Here is an 18,118-nt window from a genome sequence, read left to right as displayed (position 1 = left end):
GTTCAAGAATTTTTAAGGGCATAAATCACCTGCCATAGTTCAATTCCAATTTAAGTCAATCTTAGTCTTTGTGAAACACCCCCCTGGTTTAAAAAAATAGTCAAAATGTTCATCCACAGAGCCGGTCAAATGAATGTGTTATACATGATCAAAATAAATTTTACGGGCACCCATCATCTAGTGGACAGATTTAGGACGAAATTGCAATCATGGTGAGGTGTAGAAATAAAGTGGCTATCAATTTAGAAAGAGTGGCACGACTAGTCCAATATTGCCTGTCTTCTCTACAACAACTTCCAAGTAGCAATTGGCTATTTTTCCAAAAATGCAATTCACTTCTAGTTTCATTGCATTTCAGCACTACTGATTTCCATTAAGAATTGCAATTTATGATAACTTTCAAAATGAAAGTGATAGTGCCATAATGAACACTTTGCTTTGCTTGTATTTTACTTTACATTATATTCAGAAAATTCATAAAAGCTGAGCTTTTCTTGTCTTTTAACTTCTGACTACGTGTATATCAGAAAACCTCAAACAGTAGACCACATATTCAAGTGCTTAGCTGTTACATACCATGTAGATCAACCCTATTGTAAAGTGTTAGCGTAATTTTGAATAGGCATACGAGTGTCCATACATATAATCAACATTATCAATACAACTTTCTAACAAAATCTCATTTTCAGAGGTGCTGGGCTTTTCATTGGAAGTATACAAAAAAATCCCCAAATCCTGATCTATTTGCTTTATACAATAAATTACAAATTGCATCTTTACATAATGAGTCTCAGTCTAACCCTAAGCCTTTCAAATCTTACAAAGTCTAGCTGCATAGAAATATTCACTTTCTTACTGTTTAAACCTAAATACATGCATAGATATGGAAAATCTTACTACACTGTTTACCTATATATTCTATATTAAACTCTGAGACGTATTTACATTTTATTTTATAGACATAATAGTTCATAAATACACCATAGAGGAAGACAATTTCATTGCCTCGTGATGTCAGGCACTATAGGATTCTACATGAGCTTAAGTCAGGGATAGTGCATGCCATTAAAGATAAAGATCAGTTATGGTCATGCGAGTGCAATCATTGCATTGTGAAAGAAACGTTGTGGAATCGATCAGAAAAGATTGATCATCTAGCATATAAGTATTGGTGTGTACTGCAAGGTTCTGGAATCATCAAAATGATAAGAAATTTGGCCCAGTCTTGGTAAAGTTACAAGCATTGTACACAGAAAGATGTATACGGGACTACGCGACACGTGCGCGATATCTATCAGGTCCAAATAGATATACTAATTTACCAAATATATCAATTAGTAGGCGGTTTCTCGACAAAATTTGTATCATCACGTATTAGTCAAAACATACTCTTTCACATGATTGGCTTTCATTTCATTTTTTGACAGGGGGGGATTTCCAAAACTGATCTTTACCTTTAATTCTTAGATTTAGACTGAAACATGCAAGTTTCAAACTTACATCAAGGGACATAAAAGATATGGACAATGCGGGCAAGGAACGAAGCAAGATAGATTCAAATGAAAAATCAAAGGAGAGAAATATAGACATATAACAACATCAGGAAACGTAGATGGTCTAGACCAGGCCTTCTCAACTTGCGGCGCGCGCGCCACTCGTGGCGCTTGCGGTCAGTCAGAGTGGCGCGCGGCTGTTCCCCCCCCCCCAAAAAAAAAAAAAAATTAAAACAAATGAATAAATATAAAAAAATAAAATTTAAGTAAGAAAAAATTAAAAATTATATTTTAAAATAAAAAACTCAGCAAAATCAAAAAGTCGCAGTCGAAGTTGAGCCCAAAATGTAAGCAAGCCATTTTGTTTGTTTGATTTTCACTTCATTTTGACATTTTCCGTGTTTATTGCACCAAAATAACTACATATAAATTAACTTCCAGTGTAGATTTTAGCCAGGAATTGTACTAATTATTTCACATCAATATGAAATTATGATTGATGTTTTATGGAAAAAAAAGGTGTTAAAAATGCCACATCTGGGCCTTAAAAAAGCCCTAAAATCCACTAGCTTCCAGGGGCTTCGCCCCCTGGACCCCACCCGGTATCGGCTTGGTCGCTACGCTCCCTCGCAACACAGTCACCAAACATACAGGTTGGCACTTAAACCTCAATAAAAAAACAAATTGGCGCTTCTAATAAATTAGTTGAGAAGGCCTGGTCTAGACATTGCAATAATTAATATCATATAACCTGACCACGAAGCCGTATAATCAAATTTATTAAATATTACACATTTTTACCGATTCTATTTTGTATGGAAGAGCAGTGGTGGTCGCATATCAGACGACATAACACATGGCTGACCATCAACGATGACGCACAGGTGAGGTAAATTAATGAACCGACGTGAGATGATAAGCCTTTCACTTGATTCAAAAGAAAGAGTTGAACGGCTTCATCATGTGCTGTGGCTTCATCTGTTCTCTAGTTTCTATAACCCTGAATAATAATCTAATTTGTACTGATTGATATATTGTAGTTTTTCTACAAATAATGAAGGCCAACACGATGTCAGTGCACTTGAATGTCCTAAATGTCATATATTCAGTCCAATCAAAGCTACCCTACATTTTATTAATTGTATCTAAATCTACATTTTATTAATTAGCATCGTTAAAAGAGCTTGCAGCAGAAACTTTTATTCTATCATAAAAGTAAAGAGTAAATAATGAAGGCCAACACGATGTCAGTGCACTTGAATGTCCTAAATGTCATATATTCAGTCCAATCAAAGCTACCCTTCATTTTATTAATTGTATCTAAATCTACTACATTTTATTAATTAGCATTGTTAAAAGAGCTTGCAGCAGAAAATTTTTATTCTATTGTAAAAGTAAAGAGTGAAATATTGAATTCAAAAGTGTACTTTTGTATGGATGCTCACAGAGATGCCGGTCATTATTTGGTACTGTACTCTACATAATTCGTTAACATTTATCAATATCAATCATTTAATCTGGGAGTTAGTATCCAGATGATTGTATCACGAGTTTGAGCAAATTTTGAATGTATATTAATGTAGTAATGGAGATTTAAAAAATAGAATTTGATGATTGTGACCAAACTCCTGATATTCATGTTTACATTGGACCTTGCTCGTCATTTAAATGATTGTCTACTTGCAATTAAAAGGAATGATATTTTAACATTTTATAAAAATAATTTATTGTTCCAATTCAATGGTTGAAAAGTTATGGGTACAGACATTCTTGAGTTGTTAACCTATATGAACAAGGTTCCTTGGTATTCAGAAAAAAAAGGGGGGGGGGGGGCTCCATTATGTCTCAACAGCAAAAAATTCATAGCACCTCTGTCTAATTATGAGTTGTAAAACTATAGAAAAAGAAAAAGAAATGAAATATCTTATCATTCTGCTGATAGGGAATATTTGTTCATGTATTTCAGACATAAATCTCTAGAAAGCTCAATTTTTCAACTACCCTCGGTATTACAAGACCCTGTCATGTGCGTTATATATCTTACTCTAAAAAAGCGTGTGCATGTGTTGGATAACTTAGTTGCTTGGCATGATATATTGTCTCCTCTGACTTCTCATAAGAGAGAGATGTGTATGATCTTACAATTTCCTGAACACTTTCAAAATATGCTTCGCGATTAAGAATCTTCATTTCATTTTATTTCATGCATTCTAATACATTAACAAGTTATTCAAATTCAAGCATTATCATGCAGTTTGTCAAAAAAATATTCAAGTACATCTAAATGTACTGTAATTTGAATTGATATCTATTACAGGAAAATATCTGAAAGGAGAATTAAGGAACAGATAACGTGATGATTTTATCGGATGGGTTTGAGTCTTGACAGAGATCTTTTGACGTTGAGCATCGGTTGTTTGATCTTGGGCTTGGCAGGGAAGAGTTCTGCCTCGCTTGCACTGGTTGGTAGACGACGTTGGTAGATGTCAGGGTAAGCCTTGTGGAACTAAACGGGTATAGATACAGAGAATTAGGATTTCTCCACTTGGATTGGTAAATTTGTACTCAACACTTATTTATGTAATTTCTACTTTGAGCTTCAATCGGGAAAGTTGTAAGTAAAGATGCCCAGATAAAAGAAACGAGACATCAGTGGTTTTTTTCGGTTTTTTTTCTTCTGTGAAGTGGAATGCTTTTTACAAGTTCTTTATGTTAATGCTGCATAAAAGTAGGTTCGGAATGTCACAGATGGTTTATCCCTTATTATCTAAATTTATAATACAATAGACTTTCAATGAGTACCAATCATGGTAGAATCGAATACCGGTATTATCATTATTACACTGTAAATGCATCTTCATTACACAATAAGCTTGACTGCATAATGAAATATATCTGGTGTGACCACACCTACAGAGCATTGATACAGAGAGTACAGACTGCACAGGCAGGATATATTGGGAGAAATACTTGATGACATAACTAAAATAACTTTCAAATACATTCAGCTTTCAGCCTATCACATCAATATGGTTTTCAGTTCCATCAGAGAATCATTTCCCTTTTTGTCGCTTACCAGTTTAAGTTTTTTCTTCTTGTCTTTAGCTGACATGTGTCTATCTGTGATGATGTTATCGAGTAGATCCTCAATGGCTTGCTGTGAGCTTGCAGTCTTTTGTTTCTCATACTCCTCCACCGACATCTGAGCACAGAATCCAGCTGGCTGGACGTTCTCCACGTCAGCCTCATACTTGATCTGTAACAAATGTTCAATATCAGTTTTAAAGCCCCACTGCACTACTTAGAGGTACTTCCTCCCTCTATATAGCAAACAATGCCTAATCGGTGCCTGTTGGTCCCCCATGATCCCCTTTTTCTTATGTTAATTGACAGCTGATTTGATGAGATAACCACCTGTCAGTGACCTTGCAGGGAGGTCTAATCCCCCCTGGCCGAACTAGTACAGACAGGCTTTAAAATGATGCATATGTGTCAATCAGGGTGGGGTGATTATGAATCGAGGGTGGGCAAAATATAAGGTAATACAACTGGTAAAATGTGGACAAATATTTAGGCCTTCACCCACCAACACACCTCCCTTTCCCCATTCACCTGAACTTCTTACAACTGAGGAACTAGATCTTATAATCCTATATGGAGATAAGAACACGATATGATTTTCACAAGTTTTTACAAGTTGATTAGAGCAACCCCTTTTGCACCATAGATCAGATTTTGTTACTGTCATTCAGTTCAAATTCATAAAAGATTTTTCAAAATTCAGATTGGATTGTTTACTATTTCCGATCATATTCACAGAAAGGATGCCAAGACATTTCATACCATCATTTCCATGGATCCGTGATGTGCATAGGATTTAAATCCACACCTTATTTTTCCCCTCAAAAACTTCAAGATGACTATAGATCTAAAAGATTTAAATTATCTCCTTTTCAAATATGAATCCTGAATAGGTTTTTGAGGATTTACCTGGCTTCTCTTGAGGTAGGTGAGTCTCTCCTCGATGTCTGCCCTGAGTTCTTGAGGGATGTTGAAGAGCGTGGTGTGGTTGTCCAGGAGATAGGCAACGATCTTCCTCGCAAGACACTCGTCCAGGTCAACCTCCTCGACGCAACGCAGGATAGAGCGAGAGAATGTCTCCAACAGCTATTGAAACGAAATGATACCATGATGTTATTACATAAATAATACGAGATTTATAATGTGCAGCTCTAAGAAAGCTTATTCATGAAACCACAGGTTTAGCCAAGCAGCCATAAGCATTCAAGAAATCAAAATTTACCACATAGCCATTAACTGCACCTGACCTGGGGTGGGAATAACAACGTTATTTTTTTAAAATAAAGTGTGTTTGTGTCTTCTTTCCTTTTTTTCATTTCATGAGTTATTCAAGCAAAAGATAATTATGAGGAGCTTTAACTGTCATCTCTTTTTTTATCTTAACAAGAGACAGAGGCATCCCAAATCAGACTTTTAAATAATGATCAACCATGATACTGAAATGAACTACTCGTTATGGGGTCAATGATCTACAAACTTGTACTTTTTCACAGCATCACTTTTCTGAATGCGGGAAATGAGCAAGAATAGGGAAAGGAGTGCTAAAGCCTATCCTTTATCAGTGAAAAGATGCTCTACTTACAAGTTGCCTAGTGGACATCTTGGTGCACAGCGACAGTTCTGGATTGTTCTCCATTTTGCTCATGAGTCTGAGTAAGAGGTGCAGCGCCCTCCGTTGGGCCGCAGGAAGCAGGAGAAGGCACAGTCTGAGGGCCTCCTGGCAGTATGACTTGTCTTCACCCAGGTACAAACCTACCATAGAGAGAAAAAACATACCAGTTAACGATTGTTCTATGGTTACAGAGACACTATACATGCAACTGCCAAACTCTTTATTGAACTATTTATTCACTTAAAAAAGAAGGTGGAGTTCTGGGAAAAGGTGAAAAATAATATGTGAGCATTATCATTATTATTATGCAAGTGTGGAAGAGCATCAGATAAAACATGTTCCCTGAAAAGCATGGCTCTTCAAATGCCTTCATATTCAAAATATGACCAAAAAAAGCTGAAACGGTCGGGCCGACCGTTTGTGCTTACTTAGTCCCATACATGCATTTCTGTGTGAAGTGCATGTAACTCTCAGCAGCATTGAGTCAAATAAATCATTTTGGTGATTCCAATACTAACAGCAAACACAAATTCTTAGGTGCATTATAAACAGCATTGAGACAGTTTCTTCCACAATTCAAGCTCACGACCAGAACTTAACTTTATCTTTAACTACCATTGATACCCAAAGAGAGGAAAAGAACTTCAAGAAAGTGAGGTCCCTGGCCGTATTACAGGGCAGAGTCTAATTCAGAGGCTGTATGTCAATAACAGGCATACAAGCATGCAGGTGAGAAAGGTGAGAATTATACCATAACTTAAACTGGAATTCAAAATAAATATGAAAATACAGACAAAATTGGATTGTTGTTAGGGTTGGCTTTTACGATGGCTATGATGTAGCAATAGGCTTATGAACACATCTTGAACAAGTGCAATGCTATAACATTAGCCCTTTGGATGCATCTAGAAGATCTTTCAATAATAGATTGTCATAATATTTCTGGTATCAAATAAAAAACACATTGAAAAGCCAGGCACAACATAGAATGGCAGTTTTCTCCTATGTGAATTATACAGTTAAGTTACACACAATCTGCATTTTTGTTAGTAAATAAAGGATAACAACCAGCTTGCACAGAGTATTGAAGTGTCAAGAAATACAAGATAGCAAATGCTAAATAACACGTTTATTGCTCCACAAGAAAAGCTTTAATGGTTAAATGTCGTTTAATTACTATTTTCATGGCATATTCTGAGCATAAACAGATACATTGTCCTATGTTAAGTGCTTTGAAATGAATGATACACTGTATATTGTGAGCCTTGAGCTGTATGCATGAAATAAACAAGAGATTAAATATTACTACAGCAAGGTGATTAGTTGAGGGTGAATACACACTTTAATACACAGCAAACATTAACCTGTTATTTTTAATCTTGCTAGAAGAAAAACTGCCTCTTGGAAAGAATTTTCGGTGAAAATCATGACGTCTGATTGAATATTGCAATATTGAGAGTAAAATAATAAAGAAAATACAACTTTCAGATACACTAAATGGTATGGTTGTGATGAATACAGGTAATAAGAAAGAGCAATTGTTAATATAACTTGTGCATGTATATGAACATTTTTGTTTTTACATTGACAAATTAGATGGAACTTCGACAGCGCAGTCTAAAATGATGCCTCCGCCATAGAGCAATTTGACAAACCAAAACGGAAGCAGCTGTTAAAATTCAAGTTTGATTGCAATCCAACTGTCGTCTTTAATAATGCATTCACAAGCTATTTTTAGGCATCCGTAATGAGCCCAATGACCGTTGACCTGATGACCCCAAAATCAAATCAATTCATTGGCTTTGCAAGATACATACATGACCCAAGTTTGGCAGGAATCCATCAATCGGTTCTAGAGATAACGCGATCACAAGCTATTTTGCATACATAATGAGCCCTGTGACCTTTGAACTTTGACCTCGTGACCCCAAAATCTAATCAGTTCATTGGCTTTGCAAGATACATGCATGATTCAAGTTTGGCGGTAATCCATCAATTAGTTCTTGAAATAACGCGATCACGAGAACGGGACGTACGGACGGACGAACAACCAGAAAACATAATGCCTCCGGCTACTTTGTAGCGGAGGCATAAAAAAATCATAACTTATGTGAAATCTGGTTTTATATATATAGAAACAACAACAAAATCTGTATATTTTACATTACTGAAATTGAGGTTAGTTCAGAAAGACGTGACACTGCTTTTTAGGTATTGTTATGAACATGCATGAATGAGCTGGGGAGAACAATATGAGTTAGTACATTGCAAACAGCATGATCTAGGCAATACAAAACAGAATGACTACAAAGTTGAGGTCGAATTTCTACACCTGAAATCAATACGGTGGCCTTCTAGTGCAGTTTAAAAACATTGATATTCTGTTTATGAACCATATAGAAACATGCATACTTACACGTACCTTCACAATAGTAGCTGTATGGATGCAGTATGAATGACGTATGGATGCTTGGTAGTATCGATAGTTACATTACCAACTTTTCCCCGCATGAATATATTTTTAAACAAAACCTTTTGCCAATTTGATGATTCTCATGATTCCAACCATTTATGGTTACATTGCACATCAAATTTCTGGATGTGTGTGTGTGTGTGTGTGTGTTGCATATCACATGCACATGAAAAGCATAGACACAACATTTGGAAATGAAAAGTTATGTATTCTTATTCATCCACTCAAGTGCAAACTTGGAAGCAAACCCAACAGCAAAAGTGCAATGACCCCGCTAATATCCCATGTGCAAACAAAATATTTTTGTGACGATTCCACAAGAGGGAGCTAGACTTACTTGAGATGCTTGCGATACTCTCATGTCGCTGGAGCCTATTATGGGATAGCGGTTCTAGGTTCTCATACGGGGTTGAAGTTGGGATGTCAGATGTACTCCTTCGATAGTTCATTGACCCCATGATAGCAGATGGCATGCCAGTGGGGGTGATTGAACTCTGGGTAGGCGGGGTCCTAGAACTCTGGGTAGGCGGGGTCGTCGAACTCTGATGAGTGGAAATCTCTGAGTAGGATAGAGTTGCTCTGAGTGGGGGAGGGTACGCGGGACTGATGCGGTGTGGATGATGTTGGAGGTCAGGGGTCGTGTTCTGTGTGCTGGATTGGAAGCCTAGGATGGTAACTGGCTCAATCGGGGAGGATGTGAAGACGGGGTACGAAGGAGGCGGGGCTAGACCGGGAGAGATGATTTGATGGTTGCCAGTCACATGATCTTTGCTTGTGCTCTTCCTTGGATAATTTACCCCGTCGTGGAGCCCAGCCTGAGAAGGAGATTTCTTCTTCACCAGTTTATTGAAGAGCTCGGTGGCGGATCCAAACCTCTTGGAGGCAAAGAGTCCTCCAGATTTGGGCCGGCTGGGGTTCCTACTCTTTCCAGCATCTTGGATGTTAATCATAGAGCTGCACTTCCTGGGTACGAGGTTGGGCGAGATGGACTCTGTCATCCCGTAGTGAGACTGGTCACTGACTGAACTGACCTCTGCAGCAAGGTGTCTACGGGGAGGAGCGGGAGCCATGTTGGCAAAGCCATAGTCATCCTCCTTGTTGCTGACCCTCTGGGGATTAGAACCTGCGGCCCTACCATGGTGAACATTGCGATTACCCTGCAACACATTGTTATTATTCCCAATAGCATCTACACTGCCAAACCGTTGGTTCAACCCAGACCTAGGCCCCTTGTTCTGCTTCGGGGGCAGATGCGGTGTCTCGTTCCGTAGCATCCCATCGACCAGCCCAAAGCTGGTGCTACGTCGGACAACCCGCCCTTTCCTCGCTTGCGGATTCTTCCTCTCCATGTTGGGTGTGTTGGTCGACGACTGCTGCCCTCCTGTGGTCATGTTCATCATGAGTGTCTCCATCGACTGAAATGAGGTGAGCCCTCCATGGACACCTGTATAGACAGTGACTACTTCCTGCCCAGGCATAATGCCACGATCCCTGCATTCCATACTGACTGTTGTGTTATTGATGATTGGGGTTCACCATGATAAGGGGGAGGGGTGATGAGGGAGGAAGAGATGGAAAAGAGAAGGGGGAAATGAATTAGTTTCTTCTTTTGTGGGATATGGATGAAGAAATTAGAAAGTATGAGGGTATATGAAAGTCATGCAAGCATAGAAATAGCAGCAAATAATAGTCCAACATCAAAAGTCCAATAATCTCATTTAATCAAAATAAAACTAAGGATCAAATCTACACCTTCTTGAAAAGGATTCCAAATTATAATATAAGAGATCATGCATCAATGTGTACCATGTTAATATATATGAATTATTTGATAATAAATCTTAGTTATTCATAGTTGCTCATTAAATAATTTGGTAGATTACAAATCAAATTTGCATATTACAGAATATAGCTGAAAATTCATAAACTAATTCATAAATATATAATATCTAAATCACATGCGTTATTATATATCAAAAGAACCAATACATCTTGCGGTAGGACTATTTTCCATTAGTTCGATATGAATAATTTCATCGAAAAAAATAAAACCAGTGCATAAATAAACTAAGCATTTACTTATCATAAAATAGTCGATTCAGTATGTTGGAATATTGGGAACTGTTATAGGGGGTTAGAATATGCATAAGTTTGTTACAGCCGTAAATAAAGCATTATATGTATATACTGTACTTTGTTAGCATAATTTTGCATAAATTGCTAATATGCCATTACTAAAATGTACCTTTAGTGGCTGTTTTTCTCTCCCAGAAGAAAGAGCCTACGGCTACAAGCAAGAAAGCAATAAGCATTATTGATTGGCTAGGGTTCTGTATGGGTATACGCTCGGGTGGGGGGGGGGGTGTGGGAGGTGGTGGAGGACTACATACATACAAAACTAGCATGCAAGACAATGAACAAAACAACATAAAGCAATACATAAGAACAACCAACTTCCCCCAGACAACTTCTGTATTTTAATAGCTCTTGAAATTAAGGACTACACATACTTGCACCTTAGGGCTGTTTCATAAAACTTTTTATCCATAAAAAATGCTAATTTGTATGGCAAATTTGCTCTCAGCCAATGCCACGATTTCAGTAGATTATAACAGTTATTGTAACTTGTTATTGATAACCATTTTTATTAAAATAGATGCAAATTTGCAAATTTACCTATATTGTATTATTCAGATTTCTTCGACTGATAAATGTTGGCTTGTCTTCTGGCCAAAATGTATCCTCAGAAAAATGACAACAAGTCAATTATGATGTCTAAAAAGAAATTATTTATGGGAAGGGTACCATCTTCAGGCAAGTGCTTATAAATCTAGATTCCCTCTCGAAAATAGAAGGGAAAAGAAGAGAGATATCATCAACAAGAACTGGATTGTTAGTAATCTTGATATTTCTACATGCTACTTTGGTTTCATTTGGGGATAATAATTAGCGCACTAAAAAAAAAAAAAAAAGGCATAAGATTGCTCAACTGATATTTCTTTTTTGGCCACACTACATCTACAAAGCACTGTTCAATGAACAAATTGAACATATCCTTCAAACTTCTACTTCTATAAGATCAGCTGCAATAAACTCCAAGGCAATATAATTCAGTTTCCTTTTTTTTTCCCCTTTTGTATAGAGCTTATAAATAACAAGACTTGGAGGCATTGGAGCTAAACCGCAATGCATTGCCCCATATATAGGATATGGTGTTGTGTTCGTACTGAGATTGAGACCTACCAAATGCTTCAACCACTAAGTCGTATCTGCTGTATGTGATGAGAGGCTCCCGGAGGCTCTGGAAGTAATTACTGATGGTCTTGAACACATCTCGCTCAAAACCGGGATAACTTGGAAGATCAGAATCTATTTTATTAGGCCCTGGTAAAATATGAAAAGAACAACAAATACGATGATCAGTCTTGTGTATTGTAACAGTTTGATATCATAAGTTGAGATAAAAAGTTTGGTAAAAGAAAAAACATTCACTAGAGCTCACTTCCTAAGCCATGGAAAAATAGTGTATATGTAACCATTGCATAAACATGATTCATAGATGATAAGGTCCCCAAATTATGGTACCTCATTTACATTTTTAATTGTCCAGTAGTATCAATAAGTATCAAAAATACAAAAATTAATAAGAAAAAAAAAAAAACGAAGAGAGAGAGAGAGAGAAAGAGAGAGAGAGGGTAGGAAAAAAAAGAGCAACAGAGATTAGATATTCCAGTGCAAATAGAGTAAAAGAATTGATGACAACGCTTCGCATATTTTCTTTTGCTGCATGTTCTGACAGAGCTCTGTTCAGTTCTCGGAAACTGCATCATCCAGGCAATTCGTACAGATACATCTCTATGACTTCCACTATTTCCTTCTATCTCTACTTATAACCTTGATACAACCCATATGACGCAACCCTTTGGTGAGTTCCATTCTACATCCATACTTACAATTTGCAAGGCATCGCATAGCAGATAGAACCCAATGTGGAAGATCATTCTCTTTGTTGAGAAGTTGGACCACTCCATTCTTGTTGATGTGGGTGCAGTTGTGAATGATATCAGAGGGAACGATGACCGATTCATCTAGTAAACCGTCTAGTGTTGACAACCAGAGTAATCTCTGCAACCTACAGTATTCAACGGTATTGACAGAATCATAGAGAGAACAAGTGAAGGTGAGATTATCACGGTATCAAGTTTATCTTTCATCATTTTATACTACGTGAATAACCAACCCAAAAAACGGTCTAAAAACCCTCCATCTGTTACGCGGAGGGCGATGAAAAAAGAAAAAGAAAGAAAAAAGAAACAGGTTTGTGTCACACTCTTCTTCAGTGGCCAGATGTGACTACTACTACTACTACTTCTAATATCGATAATAACGAGAACAACATAAACAACATCAAGAACATAATAATAACAAGAACAATAATAATAATAAAAATAACACTTTCAGTATCTTTCACTATGAACATGACGGACAATGAGAGCGGACAAATACAGTTCCTCAGGTAGACAAAGGAACATCCCTTCACTGCAATTAGGTAAAAAGGTGAATATGCATGTGACACCTGTTCTACACATTTTTACATAATAGCAGTGAAGGGATGTTCCTTTGTCTACCTGACGAACTGTATATTTTGTCCGCTTTCTTTGTCAGTCATATTCATAGTGTTTGCCATGTCAAGATACAATACACTTGTGACCTCTCCAATATTTACATTGTAAATGTACATGTAGGGAGACCCCCTCACACCTATATATATTATATTTTTATTTTTAGCCCTGATACAACACATTTACAATATAACACAAGAATTTCCTTAGCACCCATGTATTTGATATAAAAAGGAAATAGTAAAATAATTTAGTCATCAAGGAAAATACCCACCTATTCAATGTTGCACTTTTCCAAACCTCTTCTACTTGCTCCCGGGTCAAAGGTCTCGCAATCAATGTGCACCTTGGAACCTCCTTGACTTTGTTCACATTATCATCATGTACCTGGACATTCACATTAGTGTCTCTCAAGGCCAGAGGCCTGGTCGGATGTCCATCTGTCCAGCCTTGACCGTTCGGCCTGGCATTGTTTGGATCAATGTTTGTATCTCTCATGGCTAGCCGTCGGGTTACTGGTTGGGCGGAGGTGGTGGCGGCACCACCGTTGGTCCTTGGTGCCGTTTTCCTTGGCTTGGGGCTGGGGCTTAGGCTCTGGATACTGCTGCGGCTTGCGAGGGCTGAACGCAGCTTCTTCATGGGGGATACTGGCAAGAATCTAGAGGTACAAGTAGGCCAAATAAAGGATCAAATGAATGAAAGTGCAAATAAGTACACCGAAATCATAATGGCATGATAGAAATACAAAAGATATGTAAAACACAAGTACATCATCTGACTCTATGTGAATATTTCTAGTGTAAAAGTACAACAATGGGCAGTGAGGAATTAGCTTAGGAAAAGCTCAATCAAGGGAAACGCTCTTGGCGGTCTCGCATGCATAACGCAATTCTATATGATGAAAAATTAGGTTTGGGACATTATTTATGGGCAGGGTGGCCCATTAGCAGGCCCCCAAAAATGAAATCCTCTGGATATACATGTAATCAGCATTTTTAAGTGAATATTGACTATGAATCATCAGAATAATTATTTACTATAATTTGTACCAAAATTGATAACTTGAATGGAATATGAATAATTAAAAAAAAAATGATTTATTAATTCTCATATTAAGTTGTGAAAACATAATCCCAAGTCTACTGACCTAAAATGACCTTTGGCCTTGACTTTGTGACTTGGAATTTCTGTCATGTGATTTGTGATACTTGATAAACCTTGTGTACAAGTATCATGGAATTTGAACAAACACTTTTGAAATTAAGTTTGAAATTAAGAAAAAAAGTTTGCAGACCTAAAATCACATTTGACCTTGAATTTGTCACCTAAAAGACTTATCACATGATAGATGATACTTGATACCCCCTATGTTTGAGTTTATTGGAATAGAAATGTATACTTTCAAAATTATGATAAAAATTCAAAATCTTAACCTTTGGTTTTAAAAGTTTTGATGTTGATGCCACAACGTAGTCTAAGTTTGTTGACCTGAAATGACCTTTGACCTTGACTTTGTGCCCTGAAATTCTACTCACATGATTGGGGATACTTGATAACACTTTAGTCTAAGTTTCATTGAATAAGAACTTGAAGAAGTTTAATAATAACATACAAATTTCGTTGATATATTATATTTCATATTTCACTTCCGACAGGGTCACAAAAATCTACAAATTTCCCCTGATAACATTTTTAGTACATGTTTCACGATCAAACACATGCAACAAGTAGAATTATCATCAACAATAAAATAAGCTTGCAAACTTGTGTATTTTTTAAAAACCAAGTATGTAGAGTATGTGAGTATCACTCTACTACAAAGTTCAGAAACTATAACAGAGAAGTCGCGAGTCCTCTGGTACTTAAAATAAATCAGGGTTACCAGCATAACTGAATATTATACCACTTGAATTGTGCAATCAAGAATATAATGTGCAGTGGTAACAGTCATTTATTACAACAGGATGAGCATTCAAATAAAAAACCGTTACAAGGAAATGCACAAATTAGCTTTCACTTTCACCCTGCATAGCGGATAAATGTTCTGCTTGATAGTCTCTCACAAGACTAGAGGATGTGTACAGGCTATGCTTTCCTGGAAATGTCTCAACATTTTGCATCAGATCATGGAATTCAACCAATGATTAAGATGGAGAAAGAGTGCCAGTGAAACTGAAAGATGTGAACATGCTACTATAGTACTATTACGCAACTTTGCATTTTGAACAGTTCGTGTACATCTATGGAATTACTTTTTTTGCACATAAAAGCTCGATCATTTCATTTCAAATTGTTCTACCTCCTTTGTCACCATAATTACGAGTCCACTGTCTACAACTCTACATACTTTGCAAGCTGCATTATTATATTGAATAAAGGCACTGTGTAATGTCACAATAAGCAAACAAATACCGGTAAGGAAAAGGGTCAGAAAAAGATTATCTGGTAATCACATACATGCCAACATTTGAAAATCAGAAATCTGTACAAATTATGCTATTTAAAAAAAAAGAGGAACAATCCTAACTCTCCTATTCAATACTACAGACAAATTTGTACAGGAAGAGGAACACCTGCATTAAAATGATAATTATCTTCTCCCAAAAAGAGGAATGTTCCTCTTTAATCTGAACAGTTGGCATGTATGTAATCATAATTTCTATTTCTTCAAACTTCTGGGGAAGAATCTACTATGCTACAACAGAGCTCTAGATCAAAATAACTCTCACTATTAAAAACAGTCAGCTTAGCTGAGGATGGGCTGACAAAATCCTACAGTTGGGACTACTTGAGAAAGAAAGTGAATTTCTTGTGTACAACTATTGTGTCACAATACTTTCAGAGCACAATGGAGAGGAAAGGCCTGAGCGCACATCAATATAACCACTCGTCAAGTAGCTTAGGGTTTACCCCTGCAGGCATTTGAGGATTTGAAAGCAGCTTAAATGTGTGAGCCAAGAAATGCTCTTAGATACAGCCTTTATACAGGTAGCAACAGGTACATTCACGCCTTTCTCTAAAACGTTGAAATGTAATTAAACATGATGACCTCAAAAGTGTCAAGTGATGAAATGAGGAATCTTTACATTAAAAAATTGTCAACTTCAAGATGTTTATGAGGCAAATAGCCATCAGTCTGTGTTTATTTTCTTGAAACTGTAAAATGAGAAACTCATCAATGGCAGTTTTCAAATTTGAAGATTTCCAAAAATGTAGTATTGTGACTGGGGCAATTACTGCATTTAGCTTTAAAAATCTGGACTAGTTGTGAAAATATTACCACTAAATATTTGGCAAGGTCGAACAATTCCTGTTTTTAAAAGATTCAAACATTTTCTGGTTTTATAAATATATTTTGATTTGACTTACTTATAAAGGTGTCCATTGTCTTCAAATGAGGCCTTTTCTGTTCCGACTCCTTTCGATGCCTTCACCTCCTCAATAATTTTACTTTGCACAAACTTGTCCAAGAGGAGAATGACCTGTGTTCGCGTGACCCAGGGGCCAAAGTTCTCATTGTTACAGAGGTAGTCATGGAGCCAATCAGCAGCGTCGGAGGAGGTGAAGCAGTTGTCATAGTAACGCATCCGCCATCGATGTCTCTTGAGAGGGATGCCAGCTCGGAAGTCGCCGACGATGGAATTCCACTGCAAGATGGAAAGGAATGAAGAAAATGAAATTTTATTTCCTTATTATAGTACCACAAGACTCAAGATTTAAAAACCAAGTTCTTGTTGAAATTTCAGACAAAAAAATGAATAATTTGTGAAAACTCAAAAACTTTGAAAGGGTGCAAATTTCATGAACATCAGAAATTGCCAATGTATAGCGCTAGTCAGAAGATCTCCAAGAGTGCAAAATGGAATTATAATAAAGGTTGAGTGAGCTGAGCAGCCCACTATCGGCGTGCTGTGGTGCGTGAATTAATTAATTTTTATTTTGTCTTTCCATAAGAATTAATTTAAGACCACCTAGTCTAACTTTAGTTCTATAATCTATATTTGACCCTGTTGACACTTTTAAATTTTAAACATATTAATATAATAATAGAGCTAGCAGGATTTAATTATAATACTCACTGACACAGTCACACTTTCTCATCCAAATGAAAAAGGTGGTGTTTGATTTTGAAACTTTGTCTTTGAAAAACATGATGAGAAGCTGCTGAATTGCTGAAGAGTGAAGTTATAAACATAAATTATAATTAACTTATTAACTAAGACTGACTGTGCTGAGCTGACATTCCATTTTCAAGAAGAGAAGGAAAAAAATAGAAAAGAAATTGCATCAGCTATCATCACTCTCACTCAGTCTCACAGCTCAGACTCGGACGCACAGAATCATCGCACATTCATTACCAATGCCAATGCCATGGACCAATGATTCAGCCAGGCCCAGCCCATTCATTCTTTTTAAATAATATCAGGCAGTTGTTCATTCTTAAAACTGAATGTTACTCACCAATTTCGTTGCTCTAAAAGGGCCGATTGTTGCTTTTGGTTTCTCCATATTCTATAGCATCATTTCGGATCTCAGTTTTTACGAATATCACCTCATTATTCCTTATTTTCGCCAACTTTGATCACTTTTTCTCAGCCTGAGTCCGAGGCAGCGAGCTTCCGCTACGTACGGTATAACACGGGATGCGAACACCGTCTATGTACACTGTACGTATATTGTATCCTGTGCAAGTTGATTGATTGGATTTTGGACCTATTCAAAGTCTCCGCTCGTGTTTACCACACACTGATTGGCTGCATGTGGTTCCGAGTCGCCTAGAGTTTTTCGCCAGTCGTTTCGTGCTAGGGAAAACACAAATATCGTTGATCAGCGTTAG

General features: G+C 37.0%; 1 protein-coding gene across 1 annotated transcript; it reads right to left on the bottom strand.

The window, feature by feature from the left end:
* Positions 1-2,672: 2,672 nt before the first annotated feature.
* Positions 2,673-17,966, bottom strand: LOC753963 (DEP domain-containing protein 1B). Its single transcript, XM_030995564.1, has 10 exons — positions 17,743-17,966; positions 16,651-16,928; positions 13,556-13,939; positions 12,613-12,791; positions 11,903-12,043; positions 8,997-10,166; positions 6,157-6,326; positions 5,484-5,660; positions 4,570-4,749; positions 2,673-3,999 (listed from the first exon to the last, which is right to left on the bottom strand). The coding sequence occupies exons 1-10, from the start codon at positions 17,788-17,790 to the stop codon at positions 3,856-3,858; spliced, it is 2,871 nt and encodes a 956-aa protein (XP_030851424.1). The 5' UTR covers positions 17,791-17,966; the 3' UTR covers positions 2,673-3,855.
* Between the last annotated feature and the right edge of the window lie 152 nt (positions 17,967-18,118).

This window comes from Strongylocentrotus purpuratus, unplaced genomic scaffold (genome assembly GCF_000002235.5).
Source record: "Strongylocentrotus purpuratus isolate Spur 01 unplaced genomic scaffold, Spur_5.0 spur5_scaffold_3, whole genome shotgun sequence".
Lineage (NCBI taxonomy): Eukaryota > Metazoa > Echinodermata > Echinoidea > Camarodonta > Strongylocentrotidae > Strongylocentrotus > Strongylocentrotus purpuratus.
Note: the sequence above shows the minus strand (reverse complement) of the source record. Positions and strands in the feature narration are given on the sequence as shown.